This window comes from Ursus arctos, unplaced genomic scaffold, assembly GCF_023065955.2.
Source record: "Ursus arctos isolate Adak ecotype North America unplaced genomic scaffold, UrsArc2.0 scaffold_32, whole genome shotgun sequence".
NCBI lineage: Eukaryota > Metazoa > Chordata > Mammalia > Carnivora > Ursidae > Ursus > Ursus arctos.
In genome coordinates this window covers 23,926,464-23,953,378 of record NW_026623008.1, presented here as the reverse complement: position 1 = coordinate 23,953,378, position 26,915 = coordinate 23,926,464, and the positions used below count along the sequence as shown (strand labels likewise).

The 26,915-nt window shown below is 41.5% G+C and overlaps 2 protein-coding genes across 3 annotated transcripts in view; one reads left to right on the top strand and one right to left on the bottom strand.

Annotated features, from left to right (window-relative positions):
- The window catches only part of SYNC (syncoilin, intermediate filament protein), a 17,530-nt gene extending 11,864 nt beyond the window's left edge, over positions 1-5,666 (top strand). The window contains exons 3-5 of one of the 2 annotated variants that reach the window (XM_026516775.4): positions 2,959-3,083; positions 3,261-3,337; positions 4,481-5,666. In XM_026516775.4, the coding sequence (XP_026372560.1) occupies positions 2,959-3,083; positions 3,261-3,337; positions 4,481-4,491 (213 nt within the window). In that variant the 3' untranslated portion in view covers positions 4,492-5,666. The remainder of the gene's footprint in view (positions 1-2,958; positions 3,084-3,260; positions 3,338-4,480) is intronic. The other variant, XM_026516777.4, reaches the window with a different exon arrangement.
- On the bottom strand, positions 5,667-26,867 carry RBBP4 (RB binding protein 4, chromatin remodeling factor). Its single transcript, XM_026516782.4, has 12 exons — positions 26,572-26,867; positions 25,835-25,982; positions 21,121-21,266; positions 14,194-14,367; positions 13,730-13,845; positions 13,452-13,612; positions 13,229-13,355; positions 13,016-13,093; positions 10,961-11,037; positions 10,796-10,853; positions 10,594-10,704; positions 5,667-6,650 (listed from the first exon to the last, which is right to left on the bottom strand). Exons 1-12 carry the CDS (start codon positions 26,585-26,587, stop codon positions 6,585-6,587), a joined length of 1,278 nt encoding a protein of 425 aa, XP_026372567.1. The 5' UTR covers positions 26,588-26,867; the 3' UTR covers positions 5,667-6,584.
- Between the last annotated feature and the right edge of the window lie 48 nt (positions 26,868-26,915).

The following is a 26,915-nucleotide window of genomic DNA, read 5'->3' as shown; positions in this document are numbered from 1 at the left end:
GGAGCAGGGAACCTGACATGGGGCTCGATCCCAGGAACCCGGAATCATGACCTGAGCTGAAGGCAGATGCTTAATGACTGAGCCCCCGGGTGCCCCACAAAAAGACATTGTTAAGGGAAGTGAGCTCAGTGTGGCTGAATCATAAGGAATGTAAGCGGTAGAGAGAAGTGGCTGGAGAGGTGGACTGGACCAGACTGTAAAGAGTTTTATCTATTAAGTCAGTGGTTTTCAAAAAAGGTTTTCTCCAAAGCCACAGACCCTTTTCCCCAAACAGAATCTTACATAGAATGGTAAAAGTGAGGAGCTACTTTCTAACTGTGGCAAGGGCACTTCAAAATGGCCTCCTACTAGGGTTTCATGGAAAAGTCTAGGACCACTGACAGGACGGCAGCGAAGCAGTTGTAAAGCATGAGCTCTAAGCCAGTGGCAAATCCTGGCTCTACTGCTTAATAAGTTTTGTTTAATCTCTACATCCATCATGGGGCTCAAACTCACGTCCCTGAGATCAAGAGCCACTTGAGTGGCTCTTCCCACTGAGTCAGCCAGGCGCGCTTGGCTCTACCACTTCCAACTGGGAAACTCTGGACAAATTACTTAACCTGTGACTCCAGTCCCTCACATGTAAACTGGTATTGGTGATAATACACATCATAGGGCTGCGGAAGGAAGGAGTCAGGTAATATTTGTGATGCGCTTGCCATGGTGCCTGGCACGTACAGGTACGCGCTCTTAAAAATGGCAGCGTGCAGGATGAATGGAAAGAGCCTGGAAAGACCACTTATGAGGGAGAAATAATGTAAGATACATGAAGAAATTTGGGTAGGATTTGGTGACTGGTGCAGGAGGTGGTACGAGGAATTTGCTGAGAACGCTGTCCAAGTTTTTAGCTGAAATCAGTAGGTCGCTTATGCTGAACTAGTGTTTACTATCTACATATTTCACACCAAGCATTGTGTAGGGTGCTGCACAGGGACCTACAATCTGATTGGGAGTCAGACATGAATAAAAAAGATAGATAGTGATATAATACAGCAGAGACTGTCTAGGTGACAGACCGTATTTCCAGTACTCGATAGCCACATGTGGTTGTAGTGGCTTCCATACCACACAGTGCAGACCAGAGCGAAGTGTTCCTATGAAAGAGTAATGGAGGTTCTAGTTAGAGGTAGGGGTCAAACTAGAGGGGGTCTGAATGCAGACTAAAGTGGTGGAAAGCCTTTGCAAGACTGAGATGATGAAGCGGTTTTTGGAAAGTTAATCTGGTTGGTGCTACACAGCATTAAGACTGGAGATTGTCTATAATGCGTCACTCTAGCAATATTTACTTCCTCCGGTGACATCGTTCCTGCCAGTTTAGCACTGATGGTACAGACCAGCCTTCCCAAGCGTGTACTTTTATGTCTAAGCAAAATACAGGTTTGCTGGCTATCTAAGGGAGGCTTGGGAAATTGGGACACAGAGGTATGCAGATGCCTCCCTTCAGAAGACAGGCTTAGATGGTAAGGCTGCTTCTGCGTGGTGCCAAAGTATGGGTAAGGCACTAAAAAAAGGCCTTTTGATAAGGTTGTTGGAAGCTGAGATTCAGCCAGAGTATCAAACCCTGCAGACTGATGTGCTACAGGTGTACCAAGGATGACTCGGAGAACCAATTATTTAGATCCTTCTAGTAACAGCGTGTACCCAAACTGGATTCCTGTCTTATTATTCTTCAAAGTCTGAGGTGAGGTCATTACCCCTTTAAAATAGGACTTCCAACTTCAACCTTCCCTTCCCATCTCCCTCATGCTTCCTAAGGATCCACGCCAGCTAGCAAATATGCCAGAGACAGATCTGCTGACATCTTCCTTACCTCACTCCTCAGGCATTAATCCTAGGCAGAGACAGTTTACAGAACGTATCCTGTCTGGTTTTGGCAGAATGGGAAACAGTTATCTTAAGGCTCCTGAGTGCCTCCAGGGCATTGCTTCTTCATCTTCCAACTTAGCACTTTGGAATGAATTCAGTCTTTTAGTGTAATGAGTACAGGATATAGGAAATTAACAATTACAATAGCCAACATCCTAATAAAGCGCCTATTTGCATAGGATGTTACAGTTAAGGACCAGGTAGAGCTATCTTGCACTTCAAGGAGGTTTGAAAACAAAACTTGTGGGCGCTTGGGTGGTTCAGTCGGTTAAGCCTCTGCCTTCGGTTCAGGTCATGATGCCGGGGTCCTGGGATCGAGTCCCGCGTCCGGCTCCCTGCTCAGCAGGGAGTCTGCTTCTACCTCTGCTTCTGCCACCCCTCTCCCCCACTTGTGCTCTCTCTCACTCTCTAATAAATAAAATCTTAAAAATATATATATAAAACTTGTATTTACTGTTTTTCCTGTAAAACAACTGGAGTTCTAGGAGTTGAACTCTCCCGGAATTGCAGTTAATGACTGCTTACAAAGAATTTATTTTCCTTTTCTTTTTTTAAGCCCCATGCCCAACATGGGGCTCGAACTTAGAACCCCGAGATCAAGAGTCGCATGTTCCAGACTTAGCCAGCCAAGTACCAAGACTTGGGCTTCTTTTACGTTAAGTCGTTTAAGTTGCAGGATGATAGAACTGATTATCCTAATAGAAACAAACTTGCACAGAGCCAGAGGTCCGTAAAACTCTCAGCATGCCAACTAGAGGACCAAAATCCTCCCCCACACTTAAGACTGCAACACAAACAAAAATCCCTCTGAGCACCCTCCCACCCTTTGCAGGATTCTACTGAACAGTCATCTGCGGATACAGACAAGACTCCTTTTCAGGTCACCATTGGCAAAAGCAGGATCGCTTTGTCCAAACACCTCTTTGAACCTCAGTTTCTCAACCTCAATACTGGTGTGAAGGTCAAACCCTGTGTAAGAAACTGCTTTACCAACTGTAACAATGTTTTTTACTGTTCTGCTCATTAGAGATGTTCTTGGCCTTCTCACTGCAGGATCAGCTGGAGGAAATGGAAGAACGAGAGAGGCAGTTAAGGAGCGGGGTGCAACTCCAGCAACAGAAGAACAAAGAGATGGAGCAGCTAAGGATCAGCCTCGCTGAAGAGCTTTCCACTTATAAGTCAGTTTTTGCTGCTATTCGCGTCTTAACCAACACTGGCTGAGGGGATGGTGGAGGGCAGATGTGGCTCCGGGGAAATTTCACTTAACAGGGAATAGCAAAAAAAATGACTTGGGAGATTATTTCCAAATTGCGCTCATCCATGACAAACGGAAAATGGATCTCTCTTTTTTAAAGGGCTATGCTACCCAAGAGCCTGGGACAGGCTAACGCCCCCACTTCTCAGGCTGGTGGAACGGAGACACAGTCTCAAGGTGATCCTTGAGGGTACAACAGTGGTGTTTGCATTATTGCTGCTCCTAACTTAACAATACTAATGCCTTGAAAAACTTAAAAGAGTGTGTCAAATGACAAGTCAGTTAGGAATAACGCGTATCTCCACATTGCCTGGCTTAAGCCTTCAGGGGTCACTTGGAATGTTTCAGTTTCTAGCAGGACTTAAAATATGCTCTAATTATCACCAGGAATTCTGTAACAGGATGACACGTCCGGGCTCTGTGCATTCTTACTTTCCTTGGCCTGTCCTACCCCACCTGCTATTCATAAATAGCTTCCTGAGAACAGCAGAGAAGACAGTTATGCTGTCTAATTCAGACTATGACAAAGGAGGCCAAAAGGCTAAATTAATCTGTAAGTCATAAAAAAGGCTCAAGTGGGTGTTGTTTATAGCCTGTGGGACAGGATTATTGCTTAATATATGAAACAAGCAATACACCTATCCATTGATTTCTTTATATACTCATGTTTTTATATTCTGTATAAAGTCCTAGATTGTCTCGGATAAAGAAACTAAGGATAAAAAAGGTCTGGGTCAAGTTGTATACTAGACGGATGCCCATAAATTTTATTCTTAATTTCCTAGTTAATCTTGCAAGTCTTGGATACAAACTCACAAATAACAATTATAACCAATACTTTTCCTAACTTACTAGCATTTTCTTTTACTGTGTTTTATCCAGGCATGACTGATAATGCTTATTGATGGGGAGACTAGAAAACCTTGTAATTGAGGAAAATGATACGTTAAACACCTCTGTGGATCAGATTAAAAGTACAATAGGGAAAGGGCAACAACTCGTCTTAAGAAATGAAACTACAGAATCCGGTCCTCTAATGCCCATGTAAGGTTAACCCGGGCAGAGAAAATCTCTAGCTAGCCCCTCCCATCACCACCACATAGGTTACCATTCATTCTATTTTGCAAATAGGAGGCACCTAAATAGGCATTTGGTGAGGAGAAATGCACCCCTAATCATATGCAAATTACACTCTAGCAATCTCTCCCCAACCTAGCCAGCACTAACTAAACTTCAGAAGTTCGTTGTGAACTTTACACTGTATTATTTCAAGTTGCACCAAGTATGAACTTATTCTTTTTTCTTTTCTCAACTTCACAGGGGCTGTTTAGAAACGTATGGCCGAATCTGTAACCCAGAAACAACAACAACAAACTTTTTAGCAAAGGATCACTAAGCACCCTTTGGACATACTTTTTTCCAGAGAAGGGAGTGCCAAGGACTTGGCAAGCAGTTCACCCTGGGAAAGTTACAAATACTGGCTGACCCGTTTTAAAAGATTTGAAGGCTGGCTGGAGGCAGAACACCATCAGTCAGGATTTAGGCGGAGTCTATTTCATGGGCGGCTGGTACCAATCTCAATGCACTTAGGAATGGAAAAATGGGCCTTCTGTCCTCTGGCAGCAACTCCCACGTGCACAGAGTAAAGGATGGATGTGTGGACACACTTTAGTGTTGTGAAGAACGTACCTTGCCTTGTGTTGATCCAAAACAAAAACCTTTTTTTGGAGTACAGATAGGGTCAAAAAGGCAGCCGATTTTCATGATATGGGTTTACAATTTGAATTCTTTTGTGCCATGAGTGTTAAGACTTTAAAATGAATCCTTTTACAAAGTTTAAGTCTGTGTGGACTCATACAGTTTACTCCTGTATCAAGATAATTTTCACAACACTCTAAAAGAACTACTGACTTGGAAAAAAGAAACCAACCTAGATTTGAACCTAAAGGTTTAAGGATATTCAGATTTTCCCAAAGACTGTACCTCATGAAAATGATTTTGGGTCAGTGATGTACTCCGTTAAATTGAGTGACTGGCAAAGAACCAGGCATTTTCTCTGGTTATGGCACTTGGTGATAAAGGCTTTCAAGAGCCTATTATTTCTAACCTCTAAGTACAGGCTCCAGTGAAAAACATACTGGGGAGATTCAACCTCTCTATGGGAAAAGGTTCAAACACCTTTTCCAAATTTAAAGTCTGCCTTAAACGCTCTCTGCCACATTGCCTTTGACAGCCCTGAAAGTCCATGTAGTTCTCTAGGGACAGCCTTCAAAAAGATGTTATGTTATCAAAGACTAATCCGTGTACCTCCGGCTCAGGGTTTCATGTCTTGCACTTTCCCTGGGAAGGAGTGAAGCTCTTTTCTATAGCTCTGGGTCTATTATATTTAATTCTGCTCTTGACAGTCAAAGACCATACACAGTAACTGTCCTCTGAACAACTCTTCGAGAAGCCAGACTGGTGTTGGATGAATGTTATATACCAAATAAAACCCATCGGCATGGGGTTACGTAGAAAAGCAATTTATTCCATTATAAGCACTTACACAGTTAGTCATGGAGAGTAACAGGCCTGCTGGTGAAACAGGTCACCCAAAATAGAGATGGTACCAAACTAGTGGTCAAGGACTAACTCCTAAAAAAAAAAAAAAAAAAAAGCAACTCTTATCCAGGATTAATTTAATTTTAAAAACAAATACAAGCTATCAATTCACTCTTCTCAACTCAACTGGACAGTCTACCTGTGGTATAACTGTCAGGTAAAAACATACATCTTTACAACTTGGTGGTCCCAAGTTTTTAAAAAAACCATTTCACAGAAAGGAAAGAAATATGAAAACAGCTCAAGAAATACACTAACAAGCAAAAATATATGGGGAAAGAGGAACACATAGTTTTGACTTAACTGAAGAAACTCAGAGGAGACTGGTCTACATAGGAAAATGTGCATCCTGGAAAGTCAGGTGTGAAAATTTTAGAATAGGAATTTATATGACTCGAATCTCCCCCATTTCCTGAATAAAAATGACATCTTGTGGTATTTATACTTCATGGCTCAGACACCTACCTCACTTGGCTCTACTCCTTCTTCACTTTAGCTTTACTTAAAGGAGTCTGAAAAACTTGGGGATATAGCCTAAGAAGAAAAATAACCACACACAATATTCCCCTCTCTGTGACTACTTTAGACCTTTGTTACTAGAAAATTCCTGAAGAAAATTTAAATATAAGTCTGTGGCTTTACTGAATCAAGTCCCCCAGTTAATAGTTAGAAAACACCCTGTTGGGGCTAATAACATTGTTGATGGTACCTATCATAGAGGGATGGCCAAACAAAGTCTGTGTCTCAAAACCAGTGTTAAATCAATCTCAGGGTTGAGAGGGAAAAAAAGGGGAGTCTAAAATCACAAGAAGTGCAGACGTATCTAGGACCCTTGTCCTTCTGGATCCACGCTTCCTTCAGGATCTTCATCATTATAAATGTTCTCTGCCTGCCCAAAAAAACAAGAAACAGAGAAAAGGATAGTTAGTAAACATGAAGGATACTCTGGAAGTTAAAGTTTCAAAAACAGACAAGGCCAGGGAGACAGACTGTGTGCCACAGTCTCTGTAGCAACTATTCAATTCTGCAGTTGCTGCATGAAAGCAGCCAGGGACCATCTGAGAATGAATGGGTACGGATGGCTGCGTTCCCGGAAAAACAGGCAGCTGGCCCACAGACCAACTAGATTAGGACATTCCCACAAAACTGAAGTATGGTTACTGTTTGTCTTGATACTCGACCTTCAGGAGTCCTTCTACTGGACATTACTCACAAGAGTCAGAAAGTAAAAACAGCACAAATGTCCATCAAATGACCAATGAATAAATAGAAACGTTATCTGGCAAAAAAAACCCCACAAAAAACAACAAACCACTAGTCACATATTGCATTATTTAATTTATATTATATTAAATGTCCAGAACAGACAAATCCATAAAGTAGACTGTGGGCTACCTAATGCTGGGTGGACTGGAGGAAAATGGGGAGTGATGCTTAATGGGTAGAGGGTTTTTCTGTGGGGTAAATTAATGTGATGATGGTTGTATTAATTGTGATTATAGTAAAAAAACAAATAAATAAATTAGAAAGTATTCATTAAGAGCCCCCCCAAACCATGGGTTTCAAAACTCAATTTATAAGTATTTTTAAAAGAAAACTGCGCTAGCATAAAATAAACTCTACTGCTTTTACTTGATGAAAACGTTGCATCCAAAGGCATAATCTTAAATACAGAAAACACTTCCATTTGGGCAAAGTTTACTGTTCTTACTTAGCACCTAACTATGCTCAAATCACTAGGCTACATACTGCAGCAGATGGGATAGTCTTGTCTTTAAAGAGCCCGTATCTGACTGCAGGAACAGGGAAGTATACAACGGTTTCATGTTTTCTGATGACAAATTGTAGTGTCTTTTTCACCCAACTGGATGTCTAACAATTCAGTCCAATCCTGACACTAACGGCACCTAAAAGTAGTGTCAGCCTCCACGGGTTTAAGGGCCTTGTCCCCAAGACTATGATCCTCACTTCAGAGGCCAGCGTCAAGCCCTGAGTGCCTAGACTGCCCCTGTACTTCTGTCCAACTTGGCTATCAACTCGGGGGTTTCCACAAGCCGCCCCCGCAACCCCGCCGCCTTAGGTTTGATAATTTGCTGGAACGACTCATGGAATCATGAACATGCTTTACTTACTATTACCAGCCTACTATATAGCTTACAACTCAGGAAGAGACAAATGGCAGGGAAGCCCAGGGCAAGGCGAGAAGGGAATACAGAGCTTCTAGGTCTTCTCTGGGTAGCATCAATATATTCAACAACCCGGAAGCTCAACGAATCAAGGGGTTACAACACAGAGCCATTTCCAGAGTTTTTACAGAGCTCAATCCCCTCTGCCTGTGGGTGGGAGGGACTGAAAAGTTCTCCAATTACCTATTTAGTCTTTTGGGAGATCAGCCCCATCCTGAGGCTGTCCAGGGGCCCTAAGTTACCTAGTTGGCCTAAACTCAGGTGTGGCCAAAAGGGGCTCCTTATAAACACCAACAGAGACTCCTACCACTCAGACAACCCCAAGGGTTTTAGGAACTTGGACAAAGACCAAGTATTTTCTTGTTTTACAATTCTTTTTTTTCTTTTACCACAATTCTAAAAAAACTAAGTAAAGAAACAACCTGGCCTGAAGGTGATGTAGTTCAATCTCCTACAACATTCCCACGGCAACTACTAAAATACCTTGAACTGACAGGCTATCCAAGGCAGCACATTTCACCTTCCTGTCAGAACTCTTAACTTTTTTTTTTTTTTAAAGATTTTATTTATTTATTTGACAGAGATAGAGACAGCCAGCGAGAGAGGGAACACAAGCAGGGGGAGTGGGAGAGGAAGAAGCAGGCTCATAGCGGAAGAGCCTGATGTGGGGCTCGATCCCACAACACCAGGATCATGCCCTGAGCCGAAGGCAGACGCCCAACCGCTGTGCCACCCAGGCGCCCCAGAACTCTTAACTTTTTATATTAATTATATGCAGATGTATTACAAGGAAAAGGTGAGGTAGATTTTCTGTTTACATATGTAATACATACTTATTATTAGAAATTATAATACTGAAAGGTATAAAGAAGAAATCCAAAAACCTCCTAAACATACCAACCACATTATGGAAAATAGCCTTCTAAATAGTTACATACAATTAAATTCAAGACTAGCTACAATAACTTTATTTTTTAAAAGATTTTATTTATTTGAAAGAAAGAGGGAGAGAGGGAAGAAGGGAGAGAAAGTGCAAGTGAGGAAGAGCAGGGGCCAAGGGGGGGCAGAGGGAGAAGCAGACTCTCCGCTGAGCAGGGAGGCCGATGTCGGGCTTGATCCCAGGACCTTGGGATCATTACCTGAGCAGAAGGCAGCCGCTTAACCAACTGAGCCACTCAGGCGCTCCTAGCTACAATAATTTTAATATGAGGGATTATAACATACTATCATTTTACAATCTGCTTTTTTTCCTACTTCATGTCATGAATATCTTATAAAACTAAGCATATTTCTTTTTGATACATGATATTCCAAAGTATGGGTATACCATATGATCTGTTAATCTCATAGACCACAAAAACTCTCATTTCTTTTTCTTTTCATTTCATTTAACTTTGATTAATAGTGCTATTAAGAAAGTTCTGATTTTTTTAAAAAAGATTTTTTATTTATCTGACAGAGAGCGAGCATGCGTGCATAAGCAGGGGGAGCAGCAGAGGGAGAGGGAGAAGCAGGCTCCTTGCTGAGCCAAAGGCAGACACTCAACCAACTGAGCCACCCAGGCGCCCCAAGAATGTTATGATTATTAAAACATATTTCCTCATGTTGAGCCAAAAACTTTCCCCTGGAGCTTATTCCTACCTCTAGATCTATCCTAAAAACAACAAAGTTTTTTTTCCCAAATCTTTCATTAATCAGGCTACCATCATTCAAAAGTTCCACAATAAAAAAGAAAGAAAGAAAATTGTGGTAAAGATACATATAAAATTGCCATCTTAACCATTTTTAAGTGTACAGTTCAGTGGCATTAAGTCCATTCACCCTGTGTGCAACTATCACCACCATCCATCTCCAGAAGGCAAGCGTTTCTTATTTTGCTATATATTAGGCATTATTATCTTTATGAAATTCCAAGGACTCTGGAAATTCAAAAGAGGGTGAACACTTCCCAACTGGGGTATAAAGGACAGGGAGGTTTTTGGAATCTAGTAATATTTCTTGAAGGAATGGCAGTATCCGATGCTGTGCTGTTGTGGTAGAAACCATGCTAGGCATGTCCAAAGCCACAAGCCACTTCGAAGGAATGACCATTCCCAGAGATTCAAATGCTTATAAAGCGGGGAAAGCACGAGGCCAGCAAGGAGGCTACTGCAACAGTCTAGCAAGTTGTAATGAGAACCTGACCAAAAAACCAGGGTGTGGAGTAGAATCAGGAAAGCTGGGTACGTAAGTGTGTATGAGTACAGATACGAGAAACAATGAAGACAGACAACGTAAAATCTGGTCAGTAAACTAGACCTTGAGGTGAACAGATAATGAAGAACTCCTGAGTTTTCAAGTTGGTTGAGCTGGGGCGGGGGGGTGGTGGTGACACTGGAGCCAGATAGGAAACAGAAAAATCAGGAGAAAAGGGGAATAAGGAGAAGGGGGAGAGAAGTTTGGTTTCCTTAAGTTTGAAACACGAGTGGGATAAGCAGATAAAGGTAATGAGCAGGCAGTTGAAAAATGATAATGTGCAGCAAATGCTAAAGTCATACTTGGGAGTAAACTCACCAGAGATGCCAGCTGTATTCGTAAAGTCCATAAATATGAGGTGATACCACATCTCATTTACCTAATGTCCCCCGAATAAATGACAACACTTACCATTTGCCACACTTGCATGATATTGTCTTCTGATACAGAACAAATCACCCAAGGTTCATTGGGATTCCAGGAGAAATCAGATATCTTGGCAGTGTGACCACCATGAATAAACTGGAAGTGGGAGGAAAACAAAGATATGAAAGGCAGATAGAGGACAATAAATAACAGACTATTTCACTATTACTCAATGTGCAGAACATACCAACAATTCTGGTGGCCCATCTTCTGCATCTTCCGGGGACTGTTCCTCTCCAATTTTACTAGCACAAAAAGATTTTTAAAAGTTAAAACAGACTTATCCCAAGTAACTAATTTGGAAAAGTATAAAGAAAATAACTCCACAAAGAGTAACCAATATAAGACTCACCTTAAATCCCAGACATTCAGTCTGCGATCAGTACCACTGGAAGCCAAAATAGTCTCATTGTGAGGTGACCACTGAACCTACGGTCAGAATGAAGGAAACAGAAAAGCTGTTATTTAGAAAATTGAGGGGGAAATACCTAAATTATATTTAACAATGTAAGAATTCCATAAATAAAAAAGAAATCAAAGTATTTTAGACATTATAATTAAAACTGACAGCTGGGGGGGTACCTGGCTGGGTCAGTTGGTGGATCATGCAACTCCTGATCTTGGGGTTTAAGTTTGAGCCCCAGTATAGGTGCAGAGATTACTTAAAAAAAAAAAAATAAAACATTAAAAAACCCACAAAAAACCTGATAGGTAGATAAGACGGTTTCTTGTATGAAGATAACCTATCACTAAACCCAGGATGTCAGCTTTTGTTCTATTTCATTTTATTTATTAAAAAAAATATATATATATGTATTAAAGATATTGAAGTAAACTATCATAGAAGTTTTTTACATAGAAATCTTCACACATAGAAGATTTTTAATTTTTTAAAAAGATTTCATTCATTTATTTGAGAGAGAGTGAGTGAGCGCAGGAGCAGGGGAGAGGAGCAGAGGGAGAGGGAGAAGCAGCCTGACATGAGGCTGGATCCCAGGGCTGGGATCATATCCTGAGCCGAAGGCAGATGCTTAACCAACTGAGCCACCCAGGCACCCCAACATTTTTAATTTTTAAGTAAACTCTACACCCTATGTGAGGCTGGACTCATGAGTCAAGAGTCACATGTTCCACTGACTGAGTCAGCCAGGTGCCCCATATCTTATATTTTTGAATATCTGATCTTAATCTAGTCTTACTAATTCTGGCTTCTGGCCAAATGTAATCCACTTCTGACCTTAGAACTAAAGTATGGAATACATACATACAGTATCTATTTTATCAAGTCCTTATTATGAATTCATATTACACATAAAACTGATAAAAAACTACAAACAAGGACAAAGAGACAGGATAAAGACAAAATGTTCATTGGAGCAGGCTAAGAGTAGAAAATTAGGTTAAGCGAGACTAAGTGCATAGGAGTATGGCTCACCTGGAGCCTAATTCAGAGGCCACTTTCACACACCAAAATTAACTTTGATCACCCTTAAGTTCGTTTTTTTTTTTTTTTTTTTTAAGATTTATTTATTGGGGGGGGGGCGGAGAGCACACAAGCAGGGGGAGCAGAAAGCGGAGGGAGAAGCAGGCTCGGATCCCAGGACCCCGGGATGACGACCCGAGCCAAAGGCAGCCACTTAACCGACTGAGCCAGCCAGCCGTCCCCCTGCCCTTTTTAAAGATTTTATTTATTTACTTAAGACAGAAAGAGAGCAAGCGAGCACACGTGCACGCAAGCCAGGGGAGGGGCTGAGTAAGAAGCCTGATGTAGGGCTCCATCCCACAACCCCAGAATCATGACCAGAGCCGAAGGCAGCCCCTTAACCAACTGAGCCACCCCAGTGCTCCCACCCTTAAGTTCTTAACGCTTAACTAGTCTTCCGTTATGGTGCATCTAAATGGGCCTCTCCTTGCTATAAAACTGTAAGCTCTCTGAAAGCAAAGACTATATATAACATATTCCTCACAGAGTCCTGGCAATAAGCGTTGAACGTAGTGCCACATTTCTTGAATTGAATCAGAGAGCTTTTTGCATGTTAAGAAAGGAGCTTAAACTGACGAGGCAGAAAACTTGGAGCTAGTGCTTTTGGCTTCAACTGCAAAATCAATAGACATGGCAAGTTCTGGAAATAAGGGAAGAGACAAATGTCAGGAACCATGAATACAATTATCAGGCACTGATTTTCTTAATACCTCAAGAGTGTAAGTGGCCAATGACCAGTTTGAGCAAGTATAGAAATAACAATCCTAATTCCTACAGAGATTAGCACAGATATGTAGATTTCGATTATTGATAATAATGGGATAAAGCACAAGTGTGCCTACTCACACATCCAGGTTTTCCTTAAAACAAACAAACACGAACACACACACACACACACACACACATAGCATTAGTTTCTCTTACCTGGAATATTTCATCCTTATGTGATTCAAAGGAATGCAACTTAAGTTTCAGATTTCTCAGATCCCACAAGGCAACAGTCTATGTACAAAAAAGAAAGCAAGAGTAACCAGTAATTTTTTATGAAAAGAAAACCCACAACTGAAAAGACCTCAGTTTATTCAAAGGAAGCAAAAGAAATTTACCCAACGTTTTCTTAAAATAAGTCAAACTGACCTTGTCGGCTGATCCTGTGGCAAGAATGAACTCGCTGTAAGGATTGAAAGACAGGCAGTTCACTTCAGCAGTGTGAGCATCAACTGAGTGGCTTGGTTTGGAAGTATTGTTCGAACGCGTATCCCAGCTTTAATGAAGAAGGAAAAACAGGAAAAAAGCTTGAAATAGGTAATATATAAGATTTAGACAATAAGGAAACAACTAAAACATGGATTCTACTCACATCATAAGTTTCTGATCATCAGCAACTGACCCAAACAGACTCTCATGGAGCAGATGCCAGGAAACATCTTCTACTACTGCTGTATGCCCTGTAAAGATGGTCTTCGCATCCACAACTTTTCCTTCCTTTGGAACAGCACTGATGTCCCAGAGGCAGATGGTCTGAAATGTAAAATTAACTATTATATAAATGGCAGATTCTCACTTCCCCACATACCCCAGAAAAGAAACCGACTGATAACTAGCCCAGATTTGCTTCAAAATGAGGAGGATACGCACATGGTCATCTGAAGCACTAAGTAAGTGCCCACTGAGATTTGGGTTCCAAGAAAGTCCATAGCCTTCCTTCTGATGTCCACGAAGACGCAAGTCTGGGTTGCACTCTCCAGAAGGGTCTGCAAATTAACAGACATATCAAGACTACCCAGAGTCTACTGCCTCTTTGGGTCTACAAAGCATAATGGAATTTTGATGAAGAGGTCTAAAGCTCTTCGTATTTATAGTAATACAGATCCATTACGATCAAATTTATAACACTTAAAACGCACCATCATTCTGTTCTGTGCAAAAAAGCATTTTTTCCCACCTAGGTAAGAAGAACGAAGGAAGAATATCCACACATACCAGTATACACCACAAGATGTTAAAATATACAAATAACAAGCAATTAAACTCAGACCGAGTGGAACAGTGTATTCCCATAGTGACTCATTATCTGTATTTGAACTGAAGAGGGCAGGTACCTGGTTTGGAAGGATGTTTTGTATAGTCAAAAACAAGAACATCACTGGATGGAGTCTTTGTTGCAATGATGCAAGGGTTCTGGGGCATATAACGCGCCCGATTTACTTCTCCTTCATGGTTGATCTTGATTTCTATTTCAATTTTTCCACTAACTGAGCCAAAACCTCCAAATTCTGTAAATAAGAAATTGCAAATGAGGACAAAGCACAAGCTGCTCTATGTCACTCAAATTATGACACAGGCAAGCTTTTTATCAGCAAACTAGTAGAACACTAGAAATAATCTAGACATCTGGTAGTAGTATAAGGTGTTTTCACGCCTCTTATTTGATTCTTACCACAACCCTACATACTAGGGAAGGCAGTTAATATCCCCCAAAATTTTACCAAGAAAAACAGAAATTTGGAGTAGCTACATTAATCTGTTCTAGTGACAGGACTATGGCTGAACCTAACGCGAACTGCCATTTTTCTGATTCCTAGCCTACTACTCTTCCAGCTTACCTACACCAATTCTAGATAGTTATATAATAAAAGTTATAATACTATCTAAAAGTAAGGAACACTACCAATTCCACTTCAAAACAGATTCTCAATAAGCAATTTTCAAATCTCATTTAAAGTACCAAAAAAGTGCTGAATAAGATTTTATTTTTTTAAGATTGATTTATTTGAGACAGCGCGCACGCACGAAAGAGCACATGCATGTGAGCATGAGCAGGAGGGGCAGAGGGCAAGAGAGAACCGCAAGCAGTCTCTGCACTGAGGGCAGAGCCCCATATGGGGCCCGAGCCCAAGACCAGCACCTGAGCCGAAATCAAGACTCAGACACTCGACTGTCTACTCCACCCACGTGCCCCTTAAATTACTACTTTAATGAATATTAAAGTACACAGTGTGCCAGGTACTAAAGAGTCCCCTTTACACCATTTATTTGAAGCTGTAGTTTGGAATGACCTTCTTGAAATACCACCACACCATTATTTTTTCCCCATACTATTTCTCTTAGTCCAGTGAGGAAAAACAGAGCCACAATAGCTAGTTCCATTTTCCTTAACCCCCATTTACACACGCCAACCACAATCCTTAGCTGAAATAAACCAGGCAGGCAAGGACTAGATAAAAACATTTTTTATTCACATTTGACTACTGTATGCACTTAGTTCTCCCAAGTGCCATTATAAAATGTATAACAATATAATTTGTGACCACGTAAATCTTGGCAAAGCAACATATAAACAAAGGTAGTTAATGATTAGTCGAAGAATTACAGAGGGCAGCACGATAAGATACCTAAGTAAGAGTCGGACCTTGGCCTGACTGCCAGAGCTTGGTGATTTGGGGAAGGCCTTCAATTTCTAAGTCTCAAATACCTTCTCCATAAATCAAAGTTGTGAGAGTAACTTGCAAATGAAAACGCTGTCAACAGCACTGTTACACAAGTGTTACACTTTGAAGGACAAAAATCTTTTAAAAAAGCAAGGACATAGATGGGTAATATGGCTGGCAGATTAGGTAACTTTCAATTTCCAAATAACTCTTAAAAGTTGAGATGCAAGCATTTCATACAGACTAAAAATCTAAAAATAAAAGCTCAGAATAGACTCCAAAGGAGAAAAAAAAACCCATATTAAACCAATTTTCCCCCAGAACTCTAGACCATGAGTATCTACAATGTAAAAAAAAGAAGGCATAAGATACGCGATTGCAAGGAACTTTCAGTCCAAACACAGAGATAAAATATAACTACAGACGACTATGACAAAAAAGCCTAACTGCCAGAAAAGGGATCCCAATAACAAGGGAAGAACAACAGCTGGCACAGAGCCCACAGAGGAAGGGTATTAATTACATAATGTGGGGTATTTTGGTATTGGATACACACTAAACAGAGGGTCTCTCTAACTGTGGTTAAAATACAATAATGTCAGCTCAGAGGATTCACAATTGAGTTTTTACAAAAGGATTTATCTATTTAAAAAATAATTAGGGGTTCCCAAGCTGAAGCCAACAGATGAAAGGCCAAATCTTTCTTTCTTTCTTTTTTTAAAGACTTTATCTATTTGACAGAGCGAGAGAGCACACAAGCAGGGGGAGTGGCAGGCAGAGAGAGAAGCAGGCTCCCTGCTGAGCAAGGAGCCGGACTTGGGGCTTGATCCCAGGACCCCAGGATCATGACCTGAGTCAGAGGCAGATGCCCAACTGACTGAGCCACCCAGGTGCCTCCAAAAGGCCAAATCTGAAGTAGGAAAGAAAGACTGAGGTATCAACGTACAATAAATTAAATGACTATCAAGGTCCAGTTGTATCCCTATTTTGTTTGCTTCTCTCCACATAAAACACTATTTAAAAAATTGGAGGGTGGGGCGCCTGGGTGGCGCAGCGGTTGGGCGTCTGCCTTTGGCTCAGGGCGTGATCCCGGCGTTGTGGGATCGAGCCCCACGTCGGGCTCCTCCACTGTGAGCCTGCTTCTTCCTCTCCCACTCCCCCTGCTTGTGTTCCCTCTGTCGCTGGCTGTCTCTATATCTGTCAAATAAATAAATAAAAAATCTTAAAAAAAAAAAAAATTGGGGGGAGGGGGAACTTGAGCTATAATGTATTAAAAGTGCCTAGCTTGACAAATTTTTTACAAATGGATACACCAGGAAAACCAGCACCCAGATGGAAATATAGAACATCTCCAGCTTCCCAGAAAGTACTATCATGTCCTTCAAAACCAATATCCACCCCTCCCCCACAAACTAGGTAACCAGCGTTGATTTCTACCTGTAGGCCACTCTTTGAATCCACAAACACCCTTTTACTAAAAAGAGTAAACTCTAACAACAAATATCCAATTATCTCACCATGATTTAATAAGTTTATTTTATACAATTGAGACAAAAGACTAAAGCTATCTTAAAAAAAGTTCTCTAAGTTACCAAAAAATAAACTTGTTGATATTGAAAGATTTTGGTAACAGAATCATAAGTAAAATTTTACATCTATTTTACAAGGGCTTAAAATGTGACTATAGCCGGGCTGACTGTAATATAAACAGATTCTTTTAATGTCAAAACAGGACAAAGCCAGTGTTCAGTTTTCACTTTGAAAGCTCAATGATCTTTTGAAGCTGTCTGCCATCTAGTATCTAAAACCAAATGGGGTCAAGTGGATGGTAACTAATTACAATAGTTCAATCTGAGACACAGGATATTTCATCTGAGAGCAAGACAGACTAGTAAACTATCTACTTAATAATCACCCAAGAGACATTTAGGATATTACCTACTTCCACCACTGTTAAGACCATAGAGGAGAGCACCGCCCCTCTTTAAAGCACCAAGCCTACCCAGTGATCTGAAGATTGGGGGGGGGGGCGGGGAAGGAAGGGGAGTAAAGGGAAGAGAAGACAGAGAAAAGGAGATAAGCTGTATAACCTTAGGGCAAGCTACAAAACAGCTACCGAGTAACAGTTTCCCTATGAGGATTAAATAGGGTGATTTATATAGTTGTACAAATATATCACACGTTATTACCAATATTTTTAATTGTTCCTCTATAATTAAGCATTAATTAAGGGGGATAAAGCAAAAGTTGGTTTGATGCTGTTCAAAAAACTCAAGTTACCAGAAAAAGATTTGAGTACACATGTTTAAAAAATCCCACTTCAACAAGCAGTGAAGAAAACAATTTGCCAGCAAATGGCTTTTTTTTTTTTAAAGTAGCCTCCATGCCTAGGATGGAGCCCAATGCAGAGCTTGAACTCACCACCCTGACATCAAGACCTGAGCTGATCCAGAGTCAGAATTAAGCTTAACCGACTGAGCCACCCAGGTGCCCCCAGCAAATGGTATTTTTTTAAAAAATATTTATTTATTTATTTGACAGAGAGAGACAGCCAGCGAGAGAGGGAACACAAGCAGGGAGAGTGGGAGAGGAAGAAGCAGGCTCCTAGCAGAGGAGCCTGATGTGGGGCTCGATCCCATAACGCCGGGATCACGCCCTGAGCCGAAGGCAGACGCCTAACGACTGTGCCACCCAGGCGACCCCCAGCAAATGGTATTTTTAAAAAATTTACTAACCACTTAGAAAAATGCTTGATTTCTACACTCCATACCCAATGCCAAAACAAATCCAGAAACATTACAGTTTTAATGGCCAAAACATAAAGAAGCATCAAAAAACAACAGGTAAATATTTTAAAATCTTGGAACGATAAAGGCATTTCCAAGAATGACACAAAATCTGAAGGATATCAGAGGGAAGTAAATCCAATGTTGGCAAGGGCATGGAGAAACATACATAAATACATCTGCTATTGGTGGGACGGTGAATCATTTTTGGAGGGCAACTTAGCAGTATTAATTTTACTTGAAAATGTTCTTGCCCTCTGATCAGCATTCCACTTCGAAAATTATTCTGTAGCAAAACTAAGCAAGACATATGGTACAAGAACTGTTTTTCAAGCCAGAAAATTGGAAACCACTTAAATGTCAAACAAGGGACGGTTAATTATAACATAGTATACAACCATCAAAAGGAGATATACCTTACACAAAAAGATGTCCAAGATACACCAGGCCGGAAAAGCATATTCTATGCCGTATCCTTAATACCAAGAAAAAAGCCTGGTGTACAGTAAGTACTCAACATATATTTTGAATCAGTGAGCCAATAAACGGGATAGATAAATAATTCAGAAAACAATCAATTTAACAGTTATCTATATGTAGAGGATAGGTTTATGGCAGTGGCAGGGGTCCACAGTCTTCTCTATTTGCTTTCTTTTCTTCCTTTCTTTCTTTTTTTTCCCAAGATTTTATTTATTTGACAGAGAGAGAGAGAGACAGCCAGTGAGAGAGGGAACACAAGCAGGGGGAGTGGGAGAGGAAGAACCAGGCTCCCAGAGGAGCAGGGAGCCCAATGCGTAGCTTGATCCCAGGACCCTGGGATCACGCACGCCCTGAGCTGAAGGCAGACGCTTAACGACTGAGCCACCCAGGCGCCCCTATTTGCTTTGATTTCTAAAAAAACTTATTACACTACCAATCAGAGTATTTGCTTTTTGTCACTAACTAACCAAAAATCCTATTTAAAAACAATTTATCTTCATTTAGTAGAAAGGACGCTGACTCTAAGAGAGGCTAAATGATTTATCCAAAACCACACGACTAGTTGAGTGGCGTAACAGAATCTCAAGCCTAAGTCCTTGGACTCTTCAGTTCAGTATCCACCCCCCACCCCCACACTAATGTCTACCCACAGAAGAACTTCCCAATAATTGTATCACAGACAGTTGGGTCAGTGACACAAAATCGTATTTGTGGACTTTTATCTTAAGAACTTACTACTTTGCATTCTGTATCACCCTAAGGCAAATATGGAGTGATCAAAAGATTAACGGCACACAACAATCCTGGCCAAGTAACTGGAGCTCAAAAGAACTTAGATAAAAGAATGGATTCTGCTAATCGGGAGAAATTTAAGAAACATTAAACATCCATTTTTCAGGGGGGGACACCTGGGTGGCTCAGTCGTTGAGTGTCTGCCTTCGGCTCAGGGCGTGATCCCAGAGATCCGGGATCGAGCCCCACATCAGGCTCCTCCGCTAGGAGCCTGGCTTCTTCCTCTCCTACTCCCCCTGCCTGTGTTCTCTCTCTTGCTGGCTGTCTCTCTCTGTCAAATAAATGAATAAATAAAATCTTTAAAAAACACCCATTTTTCAGATCACTTATCTCAATGGGAGCGTATCATCTCTCCGTAGTAATTTGAGTTTAAGGACAACAACAAAGGTAACTCATCCATTTCCACCTCTATTAAAAGGGAAAGAGTTAAGTATTTCACGGCTAAACCCTACGTTATCTCCTAATATAGAATATAACTAAATGGCTCATTTAATTTTTATATACACATCAAGAGCCATGGTTAAGTCATTTCTACTACCTCAAATGGAAAGGGTAATTTAAGCCAGTGTCTCTCAGTCTTTTTCCTCCCCTCTTTTTCTTTTCCCTCCCCTCTAAAAAACCTTGTAAGACATCTTTTCTGACACTCCTGATGAAATTTTAATACCACAGATATTTATGTATTTATGTTTACCATGTATATCTGTGTATTTATGTTTACCATGTATATCTGTGCTTTGTATATTTAAAGAATTAAGATTGTTTTCACACATCCCCCTCTCCAAGAACCAAATTTCATCCCCTTAGGGGCGATTATCTCCCATGCTGAGAATGCACACATGCATGCACGAGAGCAACAATAAATGGTGGACTTTGGGGGCACCTGGCTGGCTTAGTTGGTAGAGAATGTGACTCTTGATCTCAGGGTTGTGAGTTCAAGCCCCACGTTGAGTAGAGAGATTACTTAAAATTAAAATCTTAAAAAAAAAAAAAAAAAAATCTATGATGGTAATAATTTGCAATATACGAGTGTATCAAATCAACACCTGTACACCTTAAACTTACACAACGTTATATGTCAACTACATCTCAATAAAGCTGGAATAAAAAACAAAACAAAACCAACAAAACCACCCCCCCCCCAAAACACAATAAAGGGGCACCTGGCTGGCTCAGTCAGAAGAGCATACAACTCTCATCCCAGGGCTGAGTTCGAGCCCCACGCTAAGTGTTAGAAATTACACAAATATAACTTAAAATAAAAGAATGAATGGTGGATTTTGGCTTCCTTCAATTCTAGACCCCCCCCCAAATCCAGTAGAGGAAGATTTCCAGAAAAGACATAGAACTAAGTATGCATTAAGTATGTCTTCTGATATCTAATCTAATATCTGTATTGCAAACTCAGGCTTTCCAAAGCTCAAAATCTTATTACTAACTTGACAGGCTAGTTAATCAAACTTTACACCCTTTTCATGATAATTCAAAGATATGAAAGCTATAACCCACACATCATTGCTTCTTTCGGTCTGAAGTTTCCTACCTCCTTTCTCGCTGTCGTAGTGTGAGGCGTCAAACTGAGCATCGTCGTTCGGGAGCTGCACACTGGCTATCACAAGATGGTTTTGTTCATCCGACGTGTGTGTTCCCAGGACAAGCCGGTGAATGCTGAAGTCCTTCCCCTCTGGTCTATAATAGCAATACATGGTCACTATTCAAATTAGTTAACACTAAGAAAGACAATGAAGTCAGTGATATACATGTACACGAAAGGCACGATTACATCCAGGTTTTGGGAAGAAAAACTTATTAAAAGCCGTATTTCTGGGGCGCCTGGGTGGCTCAGTCGGTTAAATGTCTGCCTTCGGCTCAGGTCATGATCCCGGGCTCCTGGGATCGAGCCCCACATTGGGCTCCCTGCTCTGTGGGGAGCCTGCTTCTTCCTCTCCCTCTGCCTGCTGCTCCCCCTGCGTATGTTCTCTGTCAAATAAATAAATCTAAAAAAAAAAAAGAGCAACATTTCTGACTTTTTTTTTTTTTTAAGATTTTATTTATCTGTCAGAGAGAGAGAGAGAGAGAGAGAGAGAGAGAGCGTGCACAAGCAGGGGGAGCAGCAGGCAAGAGGGAAAAGCAGACTTCCTGCTATGCAAGGAGCTCGATGTGGGACCCTGGGATCATGACTTAAGCTGTAGGCAGATGCTTAACCGACTGAGCCACCCAGGCCTCCCCACATTTCTGACTTTTATCATATTTTCCACAGAGAGGAGTATGAGGAGGACCACACAGCACTTAATTTTGTAAATATTTCTTAACTTGGCCAAAAATTTACAATTACTTTGGGGAAAAATTCTAATGGAATAAAAATGTGAATTAATTATTCACCCTTTACAATAGGTTGGGGGTAAAGAAAATAACTGCTAGGTATACTAACACTTCAGGTTACTTCATTAAAAGGTAAAGGAAAGGGGCGCCTGGGTGGCTCAGTCGTTAAGCGTCTGCCTTCGGCTCAGGGCGTGATCAAGCCCCACAGCAGGCTCCTCTGCTGGGAGCCTGCTTCTTCCTCTCCCACTCGCCCTGCCTGTGTTCTCTCTCTCGCTGGCTGTCTCTCTCTCTGTCAAATAAATAAAATCTTAAAAAAAAAAAAAAAAAAAAGTAAAGGAAAGAAAATAACAGTAGGTAAAGTAATTGTTTATTTACCAAATGCCTAATCAGTGGACAAATTGTGCCAAATACTATGAACTACAAAAATGATTAAGACATGATTCCTGTACTTGAAAAACTAGGGGCAATTAGATAGTCACGTCCATAAATAATTAAAATACCAGTCAATAAATACTACATGAAAGGCACACAAGATGGGAGTTTAGATAAGAAAGATTACTTCTGGAATTAAGGAAGTGTCCATGAAAGAGAGGGTACTTCACCAGATGTCAAAATGAGAACTAAAACCCAGAAGAGACAAGGGCTCTGGAAAACAGTATTCCAAGAAAAGGGAACTGAGCAAAGGGCAGGTCTACAAAATGCTAGACACCTAAGCAGTTTACAAACCATGTATTAGTTAAAGATGAAGATACCTGAGGTTTAGGAAAATCACCCAACTTGCCTAAGATTACACAACTACTAGGACCAATATCCCAATATGACTTTGGATGTGGGAAAAATACAGTCAGAGAGAAGGCTAAAAAAGGAAGATTCTAGGGTACTGAATGCCACCTTAAAGAATTCACAATTCTGTATTACAGGGGGAACAAAGGACCATGGAAAATTTCTAAGGCACCTAGCACCATCAGAATTACCACAGAAGGATTAATCTAACAGTATAAAGCAGAAGTTCTTCAAGTGCGGTATCAGGACCAACAGCATCAGCATCATCTAGGAACTTCAGCTAGAAAGGCAAATTAAATTCTCAGATCCACTCCAGACCTACTAAATTAAGAACTTGGGATGCTGGGCACAATGATCTATCTTATAATCCCTCCAGCTGATTATGAGGCATGTTCAAGTTTGAGAACCTCTGGTCTAGAAAAGGAAGATATGACACAATAGAATCCACTGGGGCTTATAAATGAACTGTCAAGTGAAAAAAAGAGAAAAACCTAGGAAATGTCAAACCAAAGTCAACTATGATAAACAGAAATAGGAACAACAGGAGAAAGCTGGAGTGGGAAAAAATATACTCAGTTTGGAACATGTGATGTTGGGGAAGACAGTAACGTACTCCAAAGACACCAGTAGGCAGCTGAAAATTCAGGAAAAGCTCTCAAATTGGGTCTAGAGATAACCAACAGGAATTCCTCTTAAGTAATCCTCATATTAAAAAGAAAATTAGTACTGTTGGGGCACCTGGGTGGCTGAGTTGGTTAAGAGTCCAACTCGTGATTTCAGCTCAGGTCATGATCGCAGGGGTGGTGGGTTTGAGCCCTGCGTGGGGCTCTGCACTCAGCAGGAGGCTGCTTGAAGATCCTGCCTTCCCCCACTCTCACTCAAAATAAATAAATAAAATCTTTAAAAAAATTGGCATTGTTATATGTATAGAATACAAAAAAAGGAAGGTAAGGCTGGGTATTTGGACAAAGGTCAAACACTGCAAAAAGGTTTATTTACCCAGTTCTGCTAAAGTAGAAAGCTACTAAGATAACATAGATTTCAACCTTGGGGAATTTAGTCTAATTCATTGCTTTCCAAGTTGAGTTAATCACTACATTATATAGGAAGGTTTTTAAAAATATGGCTCCAGAACGATTTAGTAGGTGTGGGGTGGCCAATACTGATCCACTGATCCAATAATGATATAGCTCATGACTGTGGAATCACCATTCAACTATTTTTCATTAAATACTCTGCCACTAGTTCCTAAATGGTTTGACTATCACTGAGAACTCCTGAGAGAAATGACTCCACTTAACCTGAACTCAATTCTTTAAAAGAAGAAGAAAAAAAAGATTTACTTATTTTTAGAGAGAGCGCGAATGTGCAAGCCCATGGGAGCAAGTGTGGGGGGAGGGGAAAACCTTAAGAAGACCAGGGTGCAGAGCCCAAAGTGGGACTTGATCTCATGACCCTGAGATTGCAACTGGAGCTGAAACCAAGAGTTGGACGATTAAGCAACTGTGCCACCCGGGCACCCTGAACTTAAATAATTCTGATGATCCATCAGTAGAACATGGAACTCCTGGTCATGATAAAGCTTCCAACTCTAAATTTCTAGGTATTTATTAAGAGTTTGGTAAACATCATTAGAGCAGATTCATTTTTTAATGTCACTGTGAAGGAAGCAACGTCTTTAAGTTATTAGTAAAATTTGTATCAAATTTCTATTACTTGTTGAGCTGAAACAGTCTAATAACCACATTCTCCAAGATCTGAAGACATGAATTTTGAAGAAATTTATTTAGCACACAATATAATTTTTAAATGCTAGTCTGAATGGTGAAACAATTTTATAAAAGAAAACCCATTATCCCAACAGGCACATTGGTCTTGATAAAATTTTGTATTACTTAAATTCACCTTCATCTTTGCACTGTCACTTCCTCCTGGAAGCCTTTCATGATACCCTAAGTTTAGGTGATTTTTTCCTGCCCCTGATCATTTTTTTTATCTGTGCCACTCTTATGATAATTATTTTTTACTGTAATACAGTAGCCCCCCTAGCTGTGGTTTCAGTTACCCGCAGTCAACCACAATCCCCTCCGGAAGTAGATGATCTTCCTTCAGACTTATCATCAGGTCAATAGTAGTCTAATACTTCATCATAATGCCCATGTCATTCACCTCACTTCATTTCATCACATAGGCATCTTCTCAACAACATCACAAGGGTGAGTACAGTGAGAGATTTTGACAGCAAGCGACCACAATCAGATAGTTTTTATTATGGTCTATTATTATAATCACTGTTTTATTATTAGCCTCTTACGTGTCTAATTTACAAATTAAGCTTTTTTGCAGTTATGTGTGTATAGGAAAAAACAAAACATAATACAGAGTTCAGTACTATCCATGGTTTCAGGCATCCACTGGGGATCTTCAGCCATATTCCCTAAAACTAAAGGTGGGGCGAGGTATTTACCGTACTACATACAGAAGCAGTCAAGGCAGGGAAGGTGTCTATCTAAACTTGCACACCCTGATATATGGCATCTTGCAGACCCTAAATAAATGGAAGATAAATTAAGTACCATTTTATCTTCTTAGAGGTAAGCTTCTCACGTGTAAGACCTACCCTACATGTGATTGATCTCTCACTATGTGTAATTCCCTTATATAAGACCTATCCCACCTTCCGGTGTTAGTTCTAAGCATCCTAAGTATCTCTGTAAAACTGCTCTTAGCACATGTAACTATAACTATTAGTTTACATTAGCCTCTTGAACTATGCTTGTGCTCCTTGAAGGGAAGTACCATATCATATAAATCTTTGCACTAGGCAGCTACTACCTATAGATTCCAATGTTTTGCTGAAAAAAACTGAACTCACATCATTTTTTTGAAAGCTGACACATTTTACACTATATGGTCAACTGTAGTTATAATAGGCTATTCAATTCGTTATCAGGAAAAGAAAACAAGTTTTCTCTTATCAGGTACATTGCAAAACTATTTTTACATTTTGTCTTATTTTTTGGCCTAGAAAAAAACGTCACCAATAGGTTTTGATCGCGTGCTGTCTTTGGGTGACTGGAGGAAAACAGGGAAAATCAACGTGAGAAATCTACACTGAGGACACAAGATAACGTTCAAAAGATTCACATCACCTGGTTACATCTGGAAGCCACTGTGCAGTTAGGCTAGGCCACTCCAGAGCATGGGTCATCACCAAATCGTAAAGAAAAGGGGTGTTCTTTTTCCATATTTTGTACTCTTCGTTGATCACACGTTCTTCTACTGCGTCATCAAAGGCTGCTAAAAAGTTAAAAACAAATTAAGTTAGCGAACACAAATGGAAACCGAGTCAACACTTCCAAAGCTACCGGCACCGCTCGAGTCCAGATTCTGAAATGGAGGAGATATGTGTAAATCTCTCCGCGGCGGAGGTACCAACACCCCTCTCCACCCGCGCAGGCCCGCAACTACTCTGGGGCTAGCCAGGCCCGTCACTCCGTTAGCCGTTCCGGCGACGGCGCCGGGCCTCACGAGCACGCTCCCGTTCGCGCTGAGTCTACCGAACCGGCGCGGAGGCCCGCGCACCGGCCCCTGGGGTAGGGAACGGCGCAGGCAGAACGGGGAGAGGCGGGCAGACCGACAGGGAGCGCGGGGAGGGACCAAACATCGGCTGGGGACCCCCCCCACCAGCTCCACGCCGCGGGGACGGGCCTCCGCGCCGGAAGAACTGGTGCGCCGTTAGCTCGCCCCGCGGGGCGATTTCTCCTCACGCCTTCGATGGTGGGGACAGCACTCAAGAGTCGGGCTTGCCTTCACTGCTAGGCCCTGCCGACGCCGCGGAACCAGCCCGGCACCCCCCGCCCTCCTGGGGCGGCCCCAGCACCCTCACCTTCCTTGTCGGCCATGGCGGGCAGGCAAGCCTGGGGGATCCCGGGGTCGAGCGTTGCGGGAGGGGCGGGGAGGCTACGAGCGCTCGCTCTGCGCGCGCGGCCTCTATTGTTTCCTGCTGCCCCTGCGTGAGGGCCGACTCGCGCACCTTCGCGCCAACACTGGCCAATCGGAGCGCCCCGAATGATAGTGTGGGCGGGGAAGCCAATTTCGCAGCCTATCGAGACACGCAGAGTCGCTTTCTGCGGATCCGAGGCGCGCGCCCCTCCCCTGCCCCCACACGGCCGGGAGCCGACTTCCTTCGATTGCGCGCGCGCGGCGCCGGTGGGAGTGCGACCGCCGGGT

Bases quoted from the DNA above. Each gene is read 5' to 3' on its own strand.
- RBBP4 (XM_026516782.4), bottom strand. The intron at 13,356-13,451 runs GTGAGTAGAATC...TCTTCATTAAAG, and splicing joins GATGATCAGAAACTTATGAT to CTGGGATACGCGTTCGAACA. The intron at 10,705-10,795 runs GTATGTTCTGCA...TCCCACTTCCAG, and splicing joins ATGGGCCACCAGAATTGTTG to TTTATTCATGGTGGTCACAC.